Source organism: Lipophrys pholis (assembly GCF_963383615.2).
Source record: "Lipophrys pholis genome assembly, chromosome: 17".
NCBI lineage: Eukaryota > Metazoa > Chordata > Actinopteri > Blenniiformes > Blenniidae > Lipophrys > Lipophrys pholis.
In genome coordinates this window covers 22,115,957-22,131,776 of record NC_137643.1, presented here as the reverse complement: position 1 = coordinate 22,131,776, position 15,820 = coordinate 22,115,957, and the positions used below count along the sequence as shown (strand labels likewise).

General features: G+C 45.2%; 1 protein-coding gene across 1 annotated transcript in view; it reads right to left on the bottom strand.

Annotated features, from left to right (window-relative positions):
• LOC308122968 (uncharacterized protein) overlaps positions 1–15,820 on the bottom strand; it is a gene marked incomplete at its 5' end in the record, with an annotated part of 44,248 nt that overhangs the window by 27,565 nt on the left and 863 nt on the right. Inside the window, 5 exons of the mRNA XM_080485151.1 lie at positions 69–172; positions 333–481; positions 7,227–7,364; positions 10,570–10,731; positions 11,733–11,862. Coding sequence (XP_080341277.1) covers positions 69–172; positions 333–481; positions 7,227–7,364; positions 10,570–10,731; positions 11,733–11,862 — 683 coding nt within the window. The remainder of the gene's footprint in view (positions 1–68; positions 173–332; positions 482–7,226; positions 7,365–10,569; positions 10,732–11,732; positions 11,863–15,820) is intronic.

Sequence of the window (15,820 nt, the reverse complement as noted above, 5' to 3'; positions counted from 1 at the left end):
AAAGCTTGATTCTGTAAGGATAAATTAGATCTGAATGTGATGCTCTCAGTGAAATACAATGGTCTTACACGTAATGAAGAACTTGTGCCGGGATTCCACTTTCGTTTGCAAGCTTTTTCTTCAAAGTTGCTATCGTGTCCCTTTCCAGGTCTGCCGAAATCTCATAGTCTCCCTGGATGGGACGAGACACGGGACAGGACAAATAAGTCAAATATCATTCCAGCTCATGTGTCCTGCATGAGGTTGCTACTTCATATTGCTTTCCCACTTTTTATGTCTTTGATCCAGTTTGGTGTCGCAATCATTTGCTGCTCAGAAAAGCCAAAACTCACCTTGAGCATGATGTGGCACCGAACTGAGTCTGTTCCATTAGTTCTGCTCTCTGGTACTGAATGTGTAAAAGGTGTTGACAGGTTCTGCTTTGGTGTGAATATGGCATAGATTAGATCATCGCTTTTAATGTGTCTGTCCTGTAAAGACCCTGTGGAAAAAGCAAAATGAAAACAGTCACCATGCCAAGTAACTAAGTAGTATGTTCTTATGATAAGTAACCATGAAGCATAACAAAGGGAATTTATTTTTCAGTTGAGTCTAAAGCTAAAATTGGTTATACTGAAAATAAGAAATTATATATCACAGCTGGATTGCAAGTTGATAAAGCCACATGACTCATAGTAATCTAAATGCACTTGGACTTTAATGTGTGTAACCCTCTCATAAGACATACGGGAGCAGGTTTTAATATTTTGTTTATGGGACTTTTCTGGAAGTGGGTGTGAAACATTTATTGCTTACAATCTTCTTATCTTTCAAGTGTATGATTGTCAGGATCCGGTGGGTCCGGTCCTGGCAGTTATATGTTTTATGTTTTGTGTTCTGTTTGTTTTGGTGAGTGTTGTCTTTCTGTTCTGTGTATAGTGTTCCTTCCTCCCCCTCGCATTGTGACAGCAGAGCAGGCGCAGCCGTGGGGGAGGATAACTCGTTCCACCTGTGGCTCATCAGCGGCTCCGCCTTTAAAAGCCTGGAGCTGCCAGTGGTCGTTGCCAGTCCGTACTCCTATGAGAATAGTTGTCTGTGCCAGCTCTCTCTTCAGAGTTTTGTCCCCTGGTGATGATCCCTGAGCTCCCAACAGTTCCGGTTTTCCTGTGCACTCCCGGACCTCGCCATCCTCTCCCATCCGGCACCGTGGAGAAGCTTCTCTGCAGTCATTGTCTGGGAGCTGAAGGATCCCCCTTGTTTAATAAACTTTTGATTTCTTTCGCCTCTCTAACAAACGTGGTCTCGTGTGTTCTGCATCTTGGGTCTGCCCTCCCGGAACCATGACAGAACGGACTGGCCAGAACGCAGACACCGTCGGAACACACGCAGAGGTCACCCAGCTCCGCCATGCCATTTCACAGCAGGACGCTCATCTGGGTCAAGTGGACCAGACACTTCAAGCCATGATAAGTCAGATACAAGCCCAATTCAACCGTTTGGAGCAGCAACTGGATCAGCTGCCGGCTGCTGCCTCAGACGCTCCGGCCTCATCTGTCCAGAACCCCTCTGCACCGGTAAGCCCACCCGAACGCCTTCAATCACGGATTCCTACGCCAGATTGTTTTTCCGGAGATCTGAACCGTTGCCGGGGATTTTTGCTTCAGTATGAGCAGGTGTTTTTACTCCAGCCAGCTGTGTTTGGAGCCGACGCAGCAAAGATTCAGTTTATTTTAGGTCTTCTGCGGAACCGTGCCCTTTCATGGGCGGAGGCTAATAGTTCCCCCACTCCACTAACCCACTTAAGTTATAATGACTTTCTAGAGGACTTTAAGTTGGTTTATGATCATCCGGCTCGTGGCGGGGACGCAGCGCGCCGGCTACACGAGCTCCGCCAAGGGTCCCGGTCTGTGGCGGAGTATGCGGCGGAGTTTTGGACATTAGTCCCGGACGTCACTTGGAATGACTCCGCCCGCCGGGATGCCTTCCTACGAGGCTTAAATGACATTATAACAGACCGTTTAACCCTTGTTGAGTCACCAACAGAATTAAAGGCCTTGGTCCGCCTGGCCATCAGGGTGGACAACCGGATCCGGGAGCAACGGGCAGGACGGAGCCGCCCCCCCACACCAGCTTCCAACCAGCGGCCGCCAAGCTCGGAGTCCCAGCGGGCCTTTCCCAGCCCCGCCTCTCGCAGTGAGGCCGCTGGAGATTCAGAGGAGCCCATGCAACTTGGTCGCTCCCGCCTCACCCCAGCCGAGCGGAACAGACGCTTAAAGAATGGTGACTGCCTCTACTGTGGTAAGCCAGGCCACTTCATCTCCAACTGTCCGGCCACGTTAAGACTAGACTCGTCCGGCCGTGTGGGGGTCCGGATGAGTCATAACTTAGACCCTGCCCAGGTAAAACGATTGTTGCTCCCTGCAAAACTACAAATTAGCCCAGCAGCCCTCAATTTGACAGTGTTCATAGATAGCGGAGCAGAGGACAACTTCCTCGACTATGAGTTTGCCCGTCAAGCTAACATCACTTTATTCCCACTGGAAAAGGCCTTGGTAGCTACTAACCTTAGCGGCCAGCCATTCGCCCAAGTGACCCATACTTCTGCTCCATTGGTGTTATCGGTCTCCGGAAATCATAATGAGACCCTCAAATTCAAAGTCATCAGCTCTCCGATTAATCCTATTGTCCTTGGTTACCCCTGGCTCCTCCTCCACAACCCTCAATTAGGCCGGCAGGGTGCTCAATTGGAGCCCTCATTGTCACGCTCACTGTTTGAGCGCGGCATCCCATTCACCTCCGCAAAGACTTACAGAGTTCACCCGTCCCGACTTAACATTGGTCCCGGCCGAATACCACGACCTGGGGGAGGTATTTCTCAAGGATCTGGCTCTCTCCTTACCTCCCCACAGGCCTTACGACTGCGCCATTGATCTGTTTCCTGGCGCGCCACTTCCCAGCAGTAAACTTTACAGCCTGTCACGTTCCGAGGCGGCGGCCATGGAAACATACATCTCGGAGTCCCTCGCAGCTGGCATCATCCGACCCTCAACTTCTCCCGTGGGAGCAGGGTATTTCTTCGTGGAGAAAAAGGACGGATCCCTCCGACCCTGCATTGACTATCGAGGTTTGAACAACATTACTGTCAACAACAAGTATCCCCTGCCGCTGCTCTCTTCTTCTTTTGAAGCCCTCCAAGGTTCGGTGATCTTCACCAAGCTGGATCTTCGCAACGCATACCATCTGGTGCGAATACGGGAGGGCGACGAATGGAAGACCGGATTCAACACCCCTCTGGGCCACTTCGAATATCAGGTTATGCCTTTTGGACTCACTAACGCTCCTGCAGTATTCCAGGCCTTGGTGAATGATGTTCTTCGTGACTTCCTCAACCGGTTCGTGTTTGTGTACCTGGACGATATTCTGATATTCTCCAAGTCCGTCCAGGAACACTCCTCCCATGTCCGCAGGGTCCTGCAGAGGTTATTGGAGAATAAACTATATGTCAAGGTGGAGAAGTGCTCCTTCCACACCACCTCGGTTCCTTTTCTGGGGTTCATCTTTGAGCAAGGAAGAGCCCGTACGGATCCTGAGAAGGTTGAGAGCGGTGTTAGAGTGGCCTACCCCGTCCACCCGTAAGGAGTTGCAGCGACTCTTGGGCTTCGCCAATTTTTACCGCCGGTTCATACGGAACTACAGCCAAGTCGCTCTGCCTCTGACCCGGCTGACCTCCACCATCTGCACCTTCTCCTGGACCCCAGAAGCAGAATCAGCATTCCTCCAACTAAAGAAGCTGTTCACTTCTGCTCCGGTGTTGGTACAACCGGACCCGGAGGGACAGTTTGTGGTGGAGGTGGACGCCTCGGACTGCGGAGTGGGTGCAGTCCTGTCACAACGCCACGGCCCCAAGAACCTTCTCCATCCCTGTGCCTTTTTCTCCAGGCAGCTGTCTCCGGCTGAGTGTAATTATGATGTGGGAAATCGGGAACTTCTCGCCATCAAACTAGCCCTGGAGGAATGGAGGCACTGGCTGGAGGGAACCTCAACCCCCTTCATGGTTTGGACGGACCACAAGAACCTGGCCTATGTGCAGGACGCGAAACAGCTCAACGCCCGCCAGGCCAGGTGGTCCCTGTTCTTCAGCAGGTTCAGGTTCACCCTGACTTGCCGCCCTGGGTCGAAGAATCTAAAGCCAGACGCCCTCTCTCACCTGTTCACTCCCGCCGAGGTGGACAAGCATCCTGTACCAATACTACCGGCTTCTCTGGTGGTGGGAATCCTCCATTGGGACATCGAGGATAAAGTACGCCGGGCCCACCAGGAGGAGGCTGATCCAGGTACAGGTCCTGCAAATCGTCTTTTTGTCCCCAGTTCTGTTCGGTCCCAGGTACTGCAGTGGGGTCACGACTCTCGGCTGTCGGGTCACCCAGGAACCCATCGCACGGCGGCATTAGTTCGGCGCAGGTTCTGGTGGCCCTCTCTCCTACCAGATGTTCGGGCCTACGTCCGAGCCTGTCCCATTTGCGCCCGTAGCAAATCCTCAAACCAACCTCCCGCTGGCCTCCTGCATCCCTTGCCAATTCCGTCCCGGCCATGGTCCCACATCGGAGTGGACTTTGTGACAGGTTTGCCCCCCTCTCGGGGAAACACAGTGATTCTCACAATCATTGACCGTTTTTCCAAAGCTGCCCACTTCGTCGCCCTACCCAAGTTACCATCGGCCTTGGAGACCGCTCGCATTCTGGTGGACCAAGTTTTCCGTCTCCACGGACTCCCCTCGGATATAGTCTCCGACCGAGGTCCTAAGTTTGTGTCCCGGGTTTGGAGCTGTTTCGCCAAGGCGTTGGGCGCCACAGTCAGCCTATCTTCCGGATTCCACCCTCAAACCAATGGACAGTCGGAGCGGGCCAACCAAGTCCTGGAAACAACTCTCAGGGGTGTGGTTGAAAATAACCCTGCTTCTTGGTTCTCCCATCTGTCCTGGGGGGAATATGCCCATAATACACACATTTGCTCTGCCACTGGACTGTCTCCGTTTGAAGCCTCCCTAGGATACCAGCCCCCGTTGTTCCCCGCTCAGGAGGCTGAGATCGCCGTCCCCTCTGTTCAGGACCATCTTCGTCGGAGGCTGTGGCGCGAGACCCGCGCCGCCCTTCTCTTAAGAGAATAAGCGCTTGGCAGATCGCAGACGTTCAGAGGCCCCTCCCTACGCACCAGGTCAGGCCGTCTGGCTCTCCGCTAAACATGTTCCCTTGCGTACAGACTGCCGCAAGCTCTCTCCCAAGTTCCTGGGTCCGTTTCTGGTGGAAAGGATCATCAATTCCACCGTGGTGAAGCTGAAACTCCCTCGGTCCATGCGGGTCCATCCGGCCTTTCACGTCTCCCAGCTCAAACCAGTGGAAACCTCGGAGCTTTGCCCCCCAGCCAAACCCCCACCACCCCCCCTGCTCACGGAAGGAGGGCCAGCCTACAAGGTGCGACGGCTCCTGGATGTTCGACGGCGGGGCCGGGGGCTCCAGTATCTGGTCGACTGGGAAGTGTATGGGCCCGAGGAGCGTACGTGGATACCTCGCTCCTTCATAATGGACCCCTCGCTCATTGGCGACTTCCATCGATCCCATCCAGGGAAGCCTGGGTCGCCAGGAGTCTCCCATTGAGAGGGGGGTACTCATCCGGCACCGTGGAGAAGCTTCTCTGCAGTCATTGTCTGGGAGCTGAAGGATCCCCCTTGTTTAATAAACTTTTGATTTCTTTCACCTCTCTAACAAACGTGGTCTCGTGTGTTCTGCATCTTGGGTCTGCCCTCCCGGAACCATGACAATGATTTTATTCTAGATTAGACCATATTATGTCTTGTCAGTTCCCTTCTAATTGAACTACGATACAAATTTCAAATTAAGTCTATATTAGTGTGACTGTTAGTCAGTGTTAATAGGGGGTTTTCTGCATGTTTTAATAATGTTGCTGCATGTTTTACTCTATTTATTTTGTGTTAAGTTGTGTTTTTTTTCATCCAGAGTTTAATGGCATCATTTTTTTAGGTGGTGTTTTTTTTGCGAGCAATGTTTTTATTTCCCATTGTCCCTAAAGGCCACAGACACCAGACTCAACCAGCAATCAACCAATGAGCAGCAGGCAAGGCGTAAAAGGGGGAAGGCAGAATCAGATTGGGTACGTCTGAATTGTCCCCATCTCCTTAACTATGGACTTTACCTTAACCCTTAGATGACGTCACGGGGTTAGTGAAAGGTGTCAGGAGGCTTCCTAAAGGAGTTAGTGAAAGGTGATCACGTTAGTGTGGCAGTCGGACCGCACTTTCACTTAGTGACATCATAATAAAGTGACGGCAGCGCAAGTTAGTGACGTCCACCGTGGTGGGGAAAGAACTACAAGTTTCAGAAAATGTACTACAAAAAGCACATTTGGGTTTTAGATGATTTAAAGTTGTTCTAGGCAGATTATTGCTTTGGTAACTTACATGATCTGATCCTTTTTCCGACATCGTGAGTTTCCCTGAACACTCCGATGAGCGGGTCCCTTTAAATGTTGTCGCCGCAAGGAATTGTGGGGCAGCATGATCTGGTCTCCTTTGGTAAAGGAAGCATCAGTAGTTCCTAAGCTAAAGGAGGTTCTAATGGAAGCATCAGTGGTTCCTCGGATAAAGGAGGGTCTAAAGGAAGCAATGAGCCTCCTTTCCTTTGCTTATTGAGAATTCGGACAGTCCTTATCATGGCCGCCACACAAAACACTTCCGGGGTGAAGGAAATGTCGATAGATAAAGAGTTAGGAGGGACTTTTCGGACGTACCCACAGTGTTGTTTGCCTTGAGTTCCCACAATGCTTTGCGTCAACCCTAATCTTAGATAACACCATTTCCTGAGAGAAATCAAACAATCACCATAATGAAACAGCAGCAACACTGAAAATGTTGTAGTTTACATGTCAGACCCTCACATGGTTCTGTGTTGTTTAATACAACCCTCACTTGTGCAGAGAACGGTATGATGTAAACATTCAAGCACCTTTAAACTGTCTTTCATTGTCGTGTGTGTCCACAGAGCATTTGGTTAGGTTGACATTGAGCGAAATAATAGTTAGGAGTTTCGTGTAAACCTCCAGACTTTATTGCAAGAGATTGTTATGGCATTGAAAAAGTGCCTAGGCTTTGTCCAAAATAAATCGTTTTTCTGTGCAGAAGAAAGTCTGTAAATATGTAATACATTCTATAATTGAAGTAGCACTGAACTCACATGAGTTAAAGAAGGGGTCGTCTGTCAGCGGCATCCCATCTGCTGTGAAGAGGCAGACTCCTTGGGAACGGTCGATGCGCTCAAGGTAGCAGATCCTCAGCATCAGATCTTCTACTGTGTTTTGCGCTGGGTCCATGTCTGGTTTTAAAAAAGGACAGTTAAAGTATACACATGGTGCATGTTTAACGATGCAGCGCGAGGATCACGTGTCATTCCTTGCTTACTCAAATGAGGATTCACACAGATTACAGGAAAAACTTTAATTTCCCCCCTCAATTAAACATATCAAAAAAATCAACTATGCAGTTTTTCAGTTTACATATCAGAAATATGTTTTATCATGAGCATATTGAGTTTCTTGTTGTTATGGTTCATTCTAATACATGTTGTTCAGATAATATGAATAAATGGGATTCAATCTACTTAATATGAATAGATGGAAATGTGTGACATAATAAAATTACAATAACTCAACAAATTATCTTTGTTTGTGGAAATGACTGAGAATAATTTTTTTCAGTATACTGTTGTGAGAACAAACCTTATTTTGAAATAGAAAAACTATTTCTTTACAGAAAATGTTCAGCTCAGAGGTTCATGCGTGGATTCAAATGTTGTCAACTGAATGGGCCAAGTGTGGGCAATTAAATGAGGTTAGTATAAATATCATGGATACAATAAGACTGAGCAAGACTGTAGTTACAAAGACAGAAACCATGTATGTGGGCAGCCAGTGATAAAAAAAAATGGGAGTTGCAGTCTGACATGACGAGACCAGATTTCTGTTCGTCATGATAAAAGATAAGAGCTTAATATGCACAGACTGTATGTCTTGTTCATGCCTCTGAGTGGGTGTGGAGGTGTGGACCCTCTTACTCCACATGTATGTAACTGAACAGACAAGAGCTACACCAGCCAAACTATTCAATTATTTACTACAAGTGTTTGAAACCTTTCTTAAATATTATTACTGAAAATGTCTTATCAAGCCTGATAAATAGCTGTCCTCTCATAATTATGTCCGCTAAATATCTAAAGACATTCCGGATCTGCACAGTTCTTGTATTGATGAATGTAAAACAGCAGAACTGTGAGCCCTTTTTAAAAGAATTGTGAAATATCTTGTGAATCTGAAACCCAGCTGTATATCTTTTTTTTTGCCTGCTTTTGAGTTGCTGCTCTTGTATTTGGCTGAAACTTCACAGTTAATGATTTCGTTTCTCCCCAATCTGCCCACATCAAACCCAGGCTACCTTTAATTTAGGTAAACCAGGAGCCTCACATAGGAAGTAGTTGGATTCAATTTCACAATATTCACCCCTGGTAGACTTTGAGAAAGAAGGCCATAATTCAGATCATGTCTGTTCATGACTATTGGTTCGTATGAATCTTGTTCATTGTTTGTTCTGTGGCTGGTGTGTGATTGTATTTACTGACTAATTCTCTATTACGGGGTCTCATCCTTCTGTCCTGTCCTCCTCTGTTCTGCAGCTTCCCTATTTTGGTTGTGTCCACCTCCATTATTTCATTATTTCCCCAGTTGGTTCTGATCTGGTCTATCAGGTCGTGCTACAGCCCTGGTTACGTTTGAGTGTCTTACCTTGTTTCTTACCTTTCTCGTATATTTCAGTTTAAGCATTTCCTGTTTGATGTTGAGACTCACATGCCTCGTCTGTTTCAGGTCACTTGTCTTCTTGTCTGTATTCCCTCAGTGTGTGATTACCGGACTCCTCCCTAATTTAGTTCACTTGTGCCTACCCCTCCCGAGTGTACAGTATACAGGTACAGCTCAAAAAATTTGAATATCATGAAAATGTTCAATATTTTTTGTCACTCAAAGTGTCACTCAAAGTCAAACCCATATATGATACAGACTTATGACACATAGAGTGAAATATGTCAAGCCTTTATTTGTTGATGTTTATGGCTTACAGATAATGAAAACCCAAATTTCAGTGTCTCAGAAAATGTGAATAATGTGGAAAAGTTCAGTTTTGGAAAGTCATGGTGTCACACCCTGATAAACTAATGAACTCAAAACACTTGCAAAGGCTTCCTGAGCCTTTAAATGGTCTCAGTCTGGGTCAGTAGGCAACACAATCATGGGGAAGACTGCTGACTTGACAGATGTCTAAAAGACAGTCATTGACACTCTCCACAAGGAGGCTCAGCCACTAAAGGTCATTAAAGAAGCGGCTTGTTCACAGAATGCTGGATCCAAGCATGTTCATAGAATGTTGAGTGGAAGGAAAAAGTCAGGTAGGAAAAGGTGCACCAGCAAAAGGGATGAGCGCAGCCTTGAGAGGATTGTCAACGCAAAATGCTTCACAAGGATGGACTGAGGCTGGAGTCAGCGCATCAAGAGCCACGAGGCACAGACCAATCCTAGACATGGGATACAAATGTGGCTTCCTGGTGTCAAGACACTCCTGAACAAGAGACAAGGTCAGAAGCGTCTCACCTGGGCTGTGGAGAAAAGGGGCTGGACTCACCTGTGAGAGACACCAGACCAACAATGCAGATAACCTGAAGGCTGCGATGAAAGCAACCTGGGCTTCCATTACGTCTGAGCAGGTCCACAGGTTGATGGCCTCCATGCCACGCCGCTAAGACGCAGTAATTCCACCAAGTATTGAGTGCACAGAAATGAACATACTTTTCAGAAGCCTTACATTTTTGTTTAAAATGTCCTTTTTTCTTGATCTTATGTAATATTCAAATTTTCTGAGACACTGAATTTTAGGTTTTCATTATCTGTAAGCCATAATCAAGATTTTAAAAAAAATAAAATAAAGGCTTGAAATAGTTCACTCTGTGTCATGAGTCTGTCATACTTGGGATTGACTTTCTGAAATGAGTGACAAAAAATATTGAACCTTTTCATGATATTCAAATTTTTTGAGATGTACCTGTAAGCTCACTTCCTTCAGTTCCTGATTGTCTTCATGCCTTCATGTTGAGTCTTCCAGCATTTCTGCTTGTGTTTTCCTAATGTACCTTCCGTCTCACTTTCTCCTGACCAGTCTTTTGGATTTACCCCTCTTCGGTGTCTTTGCTCGATTTGTTTGAAACAATAACAAATTAATATTTGGAACGTTACCTGTGTGTCTGGGCCTGCATTTGGGTTCAAGCCAGCTATTGTGACATTGTCCACCTCTTGGTGCTTACATTATTGTCTTCTCTCTAAAGGAGACAGTCACTGATCTGACTGCATTTTATCACCCCTTGGCGCTTACTTGGAATTCAATGCATTGGTCTGCATGTGAGTTGAACATTTGAGAATTACTTTCAATTTGCGCTCCTCAGAAAAAAAAAACAGGATGTAGATTTTGGACATTCCTACCTTTGACGCGTTTCGGTGCAGGACATTTGGGGTATGTATACAGCACAGTGAATGGCGCCATTAACTTTTGGACTGATCCTCCAGCTGGGTGTGCTGGAGCTCTGAATCTCCCAATGGTCTTTTGCATAGAAGCAAAACGATTCCGTTCCACTTGACTGAAACCTGTTTTAAAAGACAGGTTCAACAGGTTCCTTAGCCCAGGCAAGTGATGCATTGGTTTTTCTGGACGCTCAAAGACGCTTTACATTGCATTAATCATTCACTTCATACTCGATGGTGATAAACTACGTATGTAGCCACAGCTGATCTGGGGCAGACTGATGTAAGCAAGCCTGCCATCAGCCCCTCCGACCACCACCAAGCACTCACTCTCACACTGCATTCACACATGCAGTTCGGGGTTCAGTGTCTTGCCCAAGGACACTTCGGCATGTGGGAAAGTAGAGATGGTAATTGAACCTGCAACCTTTATGATAGGGAGACGACTGCACTCCCAACCGAGCCATGATATCGCACCACGAAGACATGACTCACAAACCATAAAGTAATGCAATTTAAAAAAATATACATTAGAACAAAACCTACAAGATAGATAGTATGAAATGTATAAAGTGTAGAATAAAAAGAATAAAGTGGAAGTTTTGATAAAATAGAGGAAATAAAATAAGTAAATCTAATATCTAATCAAATAATATTTGAAGGCCTGATTTAAAAAAAAAAAAAAAAGTGAGCATGTCAGGTGTCCTCAGTTATTCAGGAAGTTTGTTTCATCGGTGGAGAAAACTGCTTCGTCCTGTTTTGTTCTGGAACTCAGAGTAAACTGAATGCTTCATATCTATACAAGTGTTTCTGAAATGTATTTGGGCCCAAGACTATTCAATGCTTTACTGACAGGTTGTTAGACTTGCAATCTTTTGATCTACACTGATCAGAGCTACACCTATTTAAAACAATTTTATACTTGAAGCAGATTAAGTGACGACACGAGACGAAGCGGAACCAGATTGAGCAGACTTGTTTTTCTTCATATTCTCAGTTTACATCTCCCCTTTATCCCTACAAAGGGTTGAATTACTTTTTGTACTATTCTTTCATAACCACATTTTTCTGTGACGTTCACAAATGGCAACTTGAAATCTAAAGGGAATAAAGTTTAATCTCACCAAGGTTGGTTAGGTCTTCATCTGTGACGCTGTCGATAAAGTCTCGTTCATCTTTCACTCCAACCTCTAGAAACTTATTGTAATAAGCTTCCAGGCGGTGCCTCTCCAGCAACTTGTAAAGTGCATCCATCTGCAGGAATAACAATGATAAATACCTCCTTTAAATACGTTATCATGTGTAGTTATATATGTAGATCTATTTATCGAGTTAAACAAGCCAACTCGAGCTTACCTCGACGCTCTCACAGCTGGTATGATTTCTTAGTTTCTCTTTCCAGCATTTACAGGAATTGAAGGGTGTGACTATGTTTGATAACCACTGACACTTGGTGTGAAAGTCCGTATGATTGATACCAACCATCATGCTTTCAAGGTTGTTGAACTTTCCAGTTGTGTAACTTGTTTTTACCCGTGTCACCTAACGCCTCTGTTTACCCTGACTGAATCACATTTTCTACCTCCTGATGCCAATTATTTCCTGAGGACCAAGTCTTCAATAGTCTTACAAAGCATCTTTACTTAGCTTCAGAATGGCTCAAACATATGGCAACTTTGCAGTGCATGGGCTCTTGAAATTAGTTTATTCTGTCTGAAAATCAATACCTTACTGAACACGAAGTGATTACACACTCTTTATACTTGCCTCACAGTCAAATGGTGTTTAGTTTGACCCACTTCATATACAATGAGGCATTCATATGCGTGCGTGTGTGTTATCAAAGTACAAATTACTTTGATTGCGTCTATCACTGGGTACTAAAGGAAGAAACCAGTGTTATGAGTGATCAACACATTAGTTTGCATAGCAGTATAATCCGTTTGTATCTCTTCTGCTCAGAACTGTTAATAACATGACCATATATGTAAGAACCATCCGGTGTGTGAGGCAGAACAATTGAACTGTTGAGTCTTAGGAATAAGCAGACAACTGACCTTGGTTCACAGGCAGATAACGCCATGCGGGAGAGGGGAGTTAGGGAATCTTAGAGGAAAACCAGCTGGAGAAGGTCGTAAATCAAGAAGTTGCTAGTTTAAAGCCGGGAAGATGTAAGGCCTTGTACCATTATAAGATCACAAATCTTCCCGGGACAGAACAATAGAGATGTGTTCAGTTTCGGTAAAAACAACTTGTGGCATCCACATCATATGAGAAGGGAGGGGTGAAAGAAAAGGCTAATAAACCAATGTTTTTGGAGACTCGGCGCGCTTTCACTCTGATGCCTGGTCCTTCCGGACAGTCGGAAGGTTGAGCCCGAGATCTCGCTGTATCCCATGTATTCTGCCTGAAGGTAATTATCAATAAACGTATTGTGAACAATATCTTTCTGTTCCTTCATCAATTTAAAGAACACATTAATGACTGCATTTCCTTCAGTATTGAGTTATCGTTCTTCAATTTCTTTTTCCACTTTAGTCTTTATAGATTTTTCTCATTTTTTCCAACACAAACAGACAGAACATTGGGAAGCTCAGGAGTCGTTATATCCTCAGTAGGTAAGGTTGGCTAGTTTTTAGTTTATTTTTTTTACCTCTATATACTGGTTTACCAAAAACAGGCAACTGACTGTATAAATGTGTAGATGGGTTAGGGTTAGGGTACTCCCACTGCTTCCCGGTCAGGAGAAGGTCCAGAAGAATGGGATGGTCCATGAAGCTGGAAAGATCCCTCTGGCTCAATGCCTGGAGCGCCAAAACATTTTAGAATTGCTCCTGTAAAGACGAAGTACTTTAGGTTTTCAAGTAAAAATGGTCATAAGCACATATTCCTATTGCATAACTGCAGTGATGTTGCAGTAATACAGAAAATTAAAATGAACCTGCTTTTATCTTAAAGGGGACATATCATGTTAAATCCACTTTTTTAGCCCTTAAATGCATTTTGTTGTATATTTAGAGTGTTTAGAAGTACAGAAAAGTTCAAAGTAGTCTCTTCAGGTGCTCCGTTGATATCTTTATATTCTGTTTTGGTCATATTTTGCAATCGGTTTCGATTTTTCTATTCTCTATTACATTTTTTGAACAATGACGTCACAGTATTCGCGGCGGAACTGCCAAATTAGGACATCGACACTTCGAGCAATCCGCCATTTTTGTTTCTCGCTGCGATTTTGTAGTCCAACCTAAGGGTGCCGAAGTTACGAGAGGATAAGTCGAAATGTTCGGTTGTTGGATGTAGTAACCCACAAGCTTCGTTACACCGTCTCCCAGCATCAGAACCTTTTCGAAGTGCCTGGTTGAGTTTTATTTTTCACAGAAATGTACCCACATCTGTGGGTAAGGTCATTTTTGTGTGCGCGAAGCACTTTAAGGACGACTGCTTCAGCAACCTCCGCCAGTATAAAGAAGGATTTGCCGAAAGACTTGGTCTGATTGAGCGGTCAGTTCCTTCTATCTATGGAGACGACGAACAGAGCACTTCGGTAAGCTGTATATAACGCTAAAAAGTGTGATGATAAGACGTCCCTGTCCTTGTTTTGTTAGCATTAGCAGTTGCACCGTCTTCATATGTTAGCGCTGTGTGCTCGTTTTAGATTATAATGTAACTTCTGTGTTAAATAGTCGTTGTAATACAGGCAGTATTGTAGTAGTGGGCATGGATGGAGAAGTTAGTGTAAATATAGTAACACACCATTGCGTTACATCCATATGAAGACGTTGTTCTGCAGGTGCATCATCGTCATTTTCATCTCGCTCCGCCGGGTCCGACTCTGGCTCCAACATGTATGGCTGGATGGACAAATCTTCCGTTGTTGACATTTTGTAAATAATGTGTGAATATAAAGTTTCTGCGCCGCTAGATAATTGTATCTGTTCTATCAAACTACAAAGATGGCCGAACAGGTTGGAGTTGAACAGAGTGTCACCTCTGCAACCTGGAGAGGAGGCGGGGTATGAAGTGTCTCATTTGCATTTGAAGAGACCGCCCCAAAACGAGTTGCTCTCAGAAGCACATCAGAAAAGGGGCCTGTGGAGCTCTAATAATGAGGAATTCAGACCCAAGCATTGCAGTTCCGCTTTATATAGACCACAACTGTATGATTTATATGTAAAAATGAAGGATTTAAAAGCATGATATGTCTCCTTTAAACATTGTAATGTCCAGCGTCCCCTTTAAAGCATGGACACAATTATAATACTTTTGTTTTTCACAGGATTCTGCATGAATCTACACATTGTACAAGTTAAAGTAATGAAACTAAGATAAATGATCCACTGCCACAATAGTATAAAATAAACATCATTAGGCTAAATAGTTCACATTCACTTCAAAATAAACCTCTGCACTTCACATGTGTAATTGCAGCATATATAATACAAAGTACAATTGTTACAGTACTGCTAAATACTGATAAAGTAATGCTAAGAGTCAAATTACTGAGAGACAATTTACAGTGAACAATGGCAGAGCATCAACAGCCACAGGATGTCCATTCATGTGACATATTCATTTTAAATCAGCCAACTTGTCTTACCTTTATTCTTTGACTGTCCTTCTTCTTCCATTATATTTTTATTGTGTCATGAGACGGAACTGAGGCTCAAGTGCAGACAGCAAAACAGGAGACACAGAATTTGATTTATTCAAACTAAGGAAGAGCGGAAACAAGAAAAACCTACTAAGGCAAAAACTAATACTAAGAAGAAAACAGAAAACGATCGGGAAACTCCTGACGGAAAACTACTAGAAAACAAAGTACAAACGATCGCAGCCAAAGAGGGCAGGCGGAGGAGTCTGGCACAGGAGTGGGGAGACTCAGCTGCAGAGTGGGAAGGTTGGAGGGGATCGTAGTTCCAGGCAGGAGGCAGACAGGAATCCAGTTACGCATAGGACCAGGCTGAAGTACTTTACGGTTTGGCGGCGGTTAGTGGTCATGCCGTGTTTATATAGGAGGTGCAGGTGGTGAGGCCACTCCCCGCCGCAGCTGGAAGCAGTTGAGTTTATTGAAAGTACGAGGTCATGCCCATGAGAGAGGAGGCCACCAGATGGTGCCAACGGACCAAATTAGGGTTGAGAAGTGGAGGGCCTGACAGTACCCCCCCCTCCTACGTGCGCCTCCAGGTGCACGACTGAAACGTTCAGGACGCCG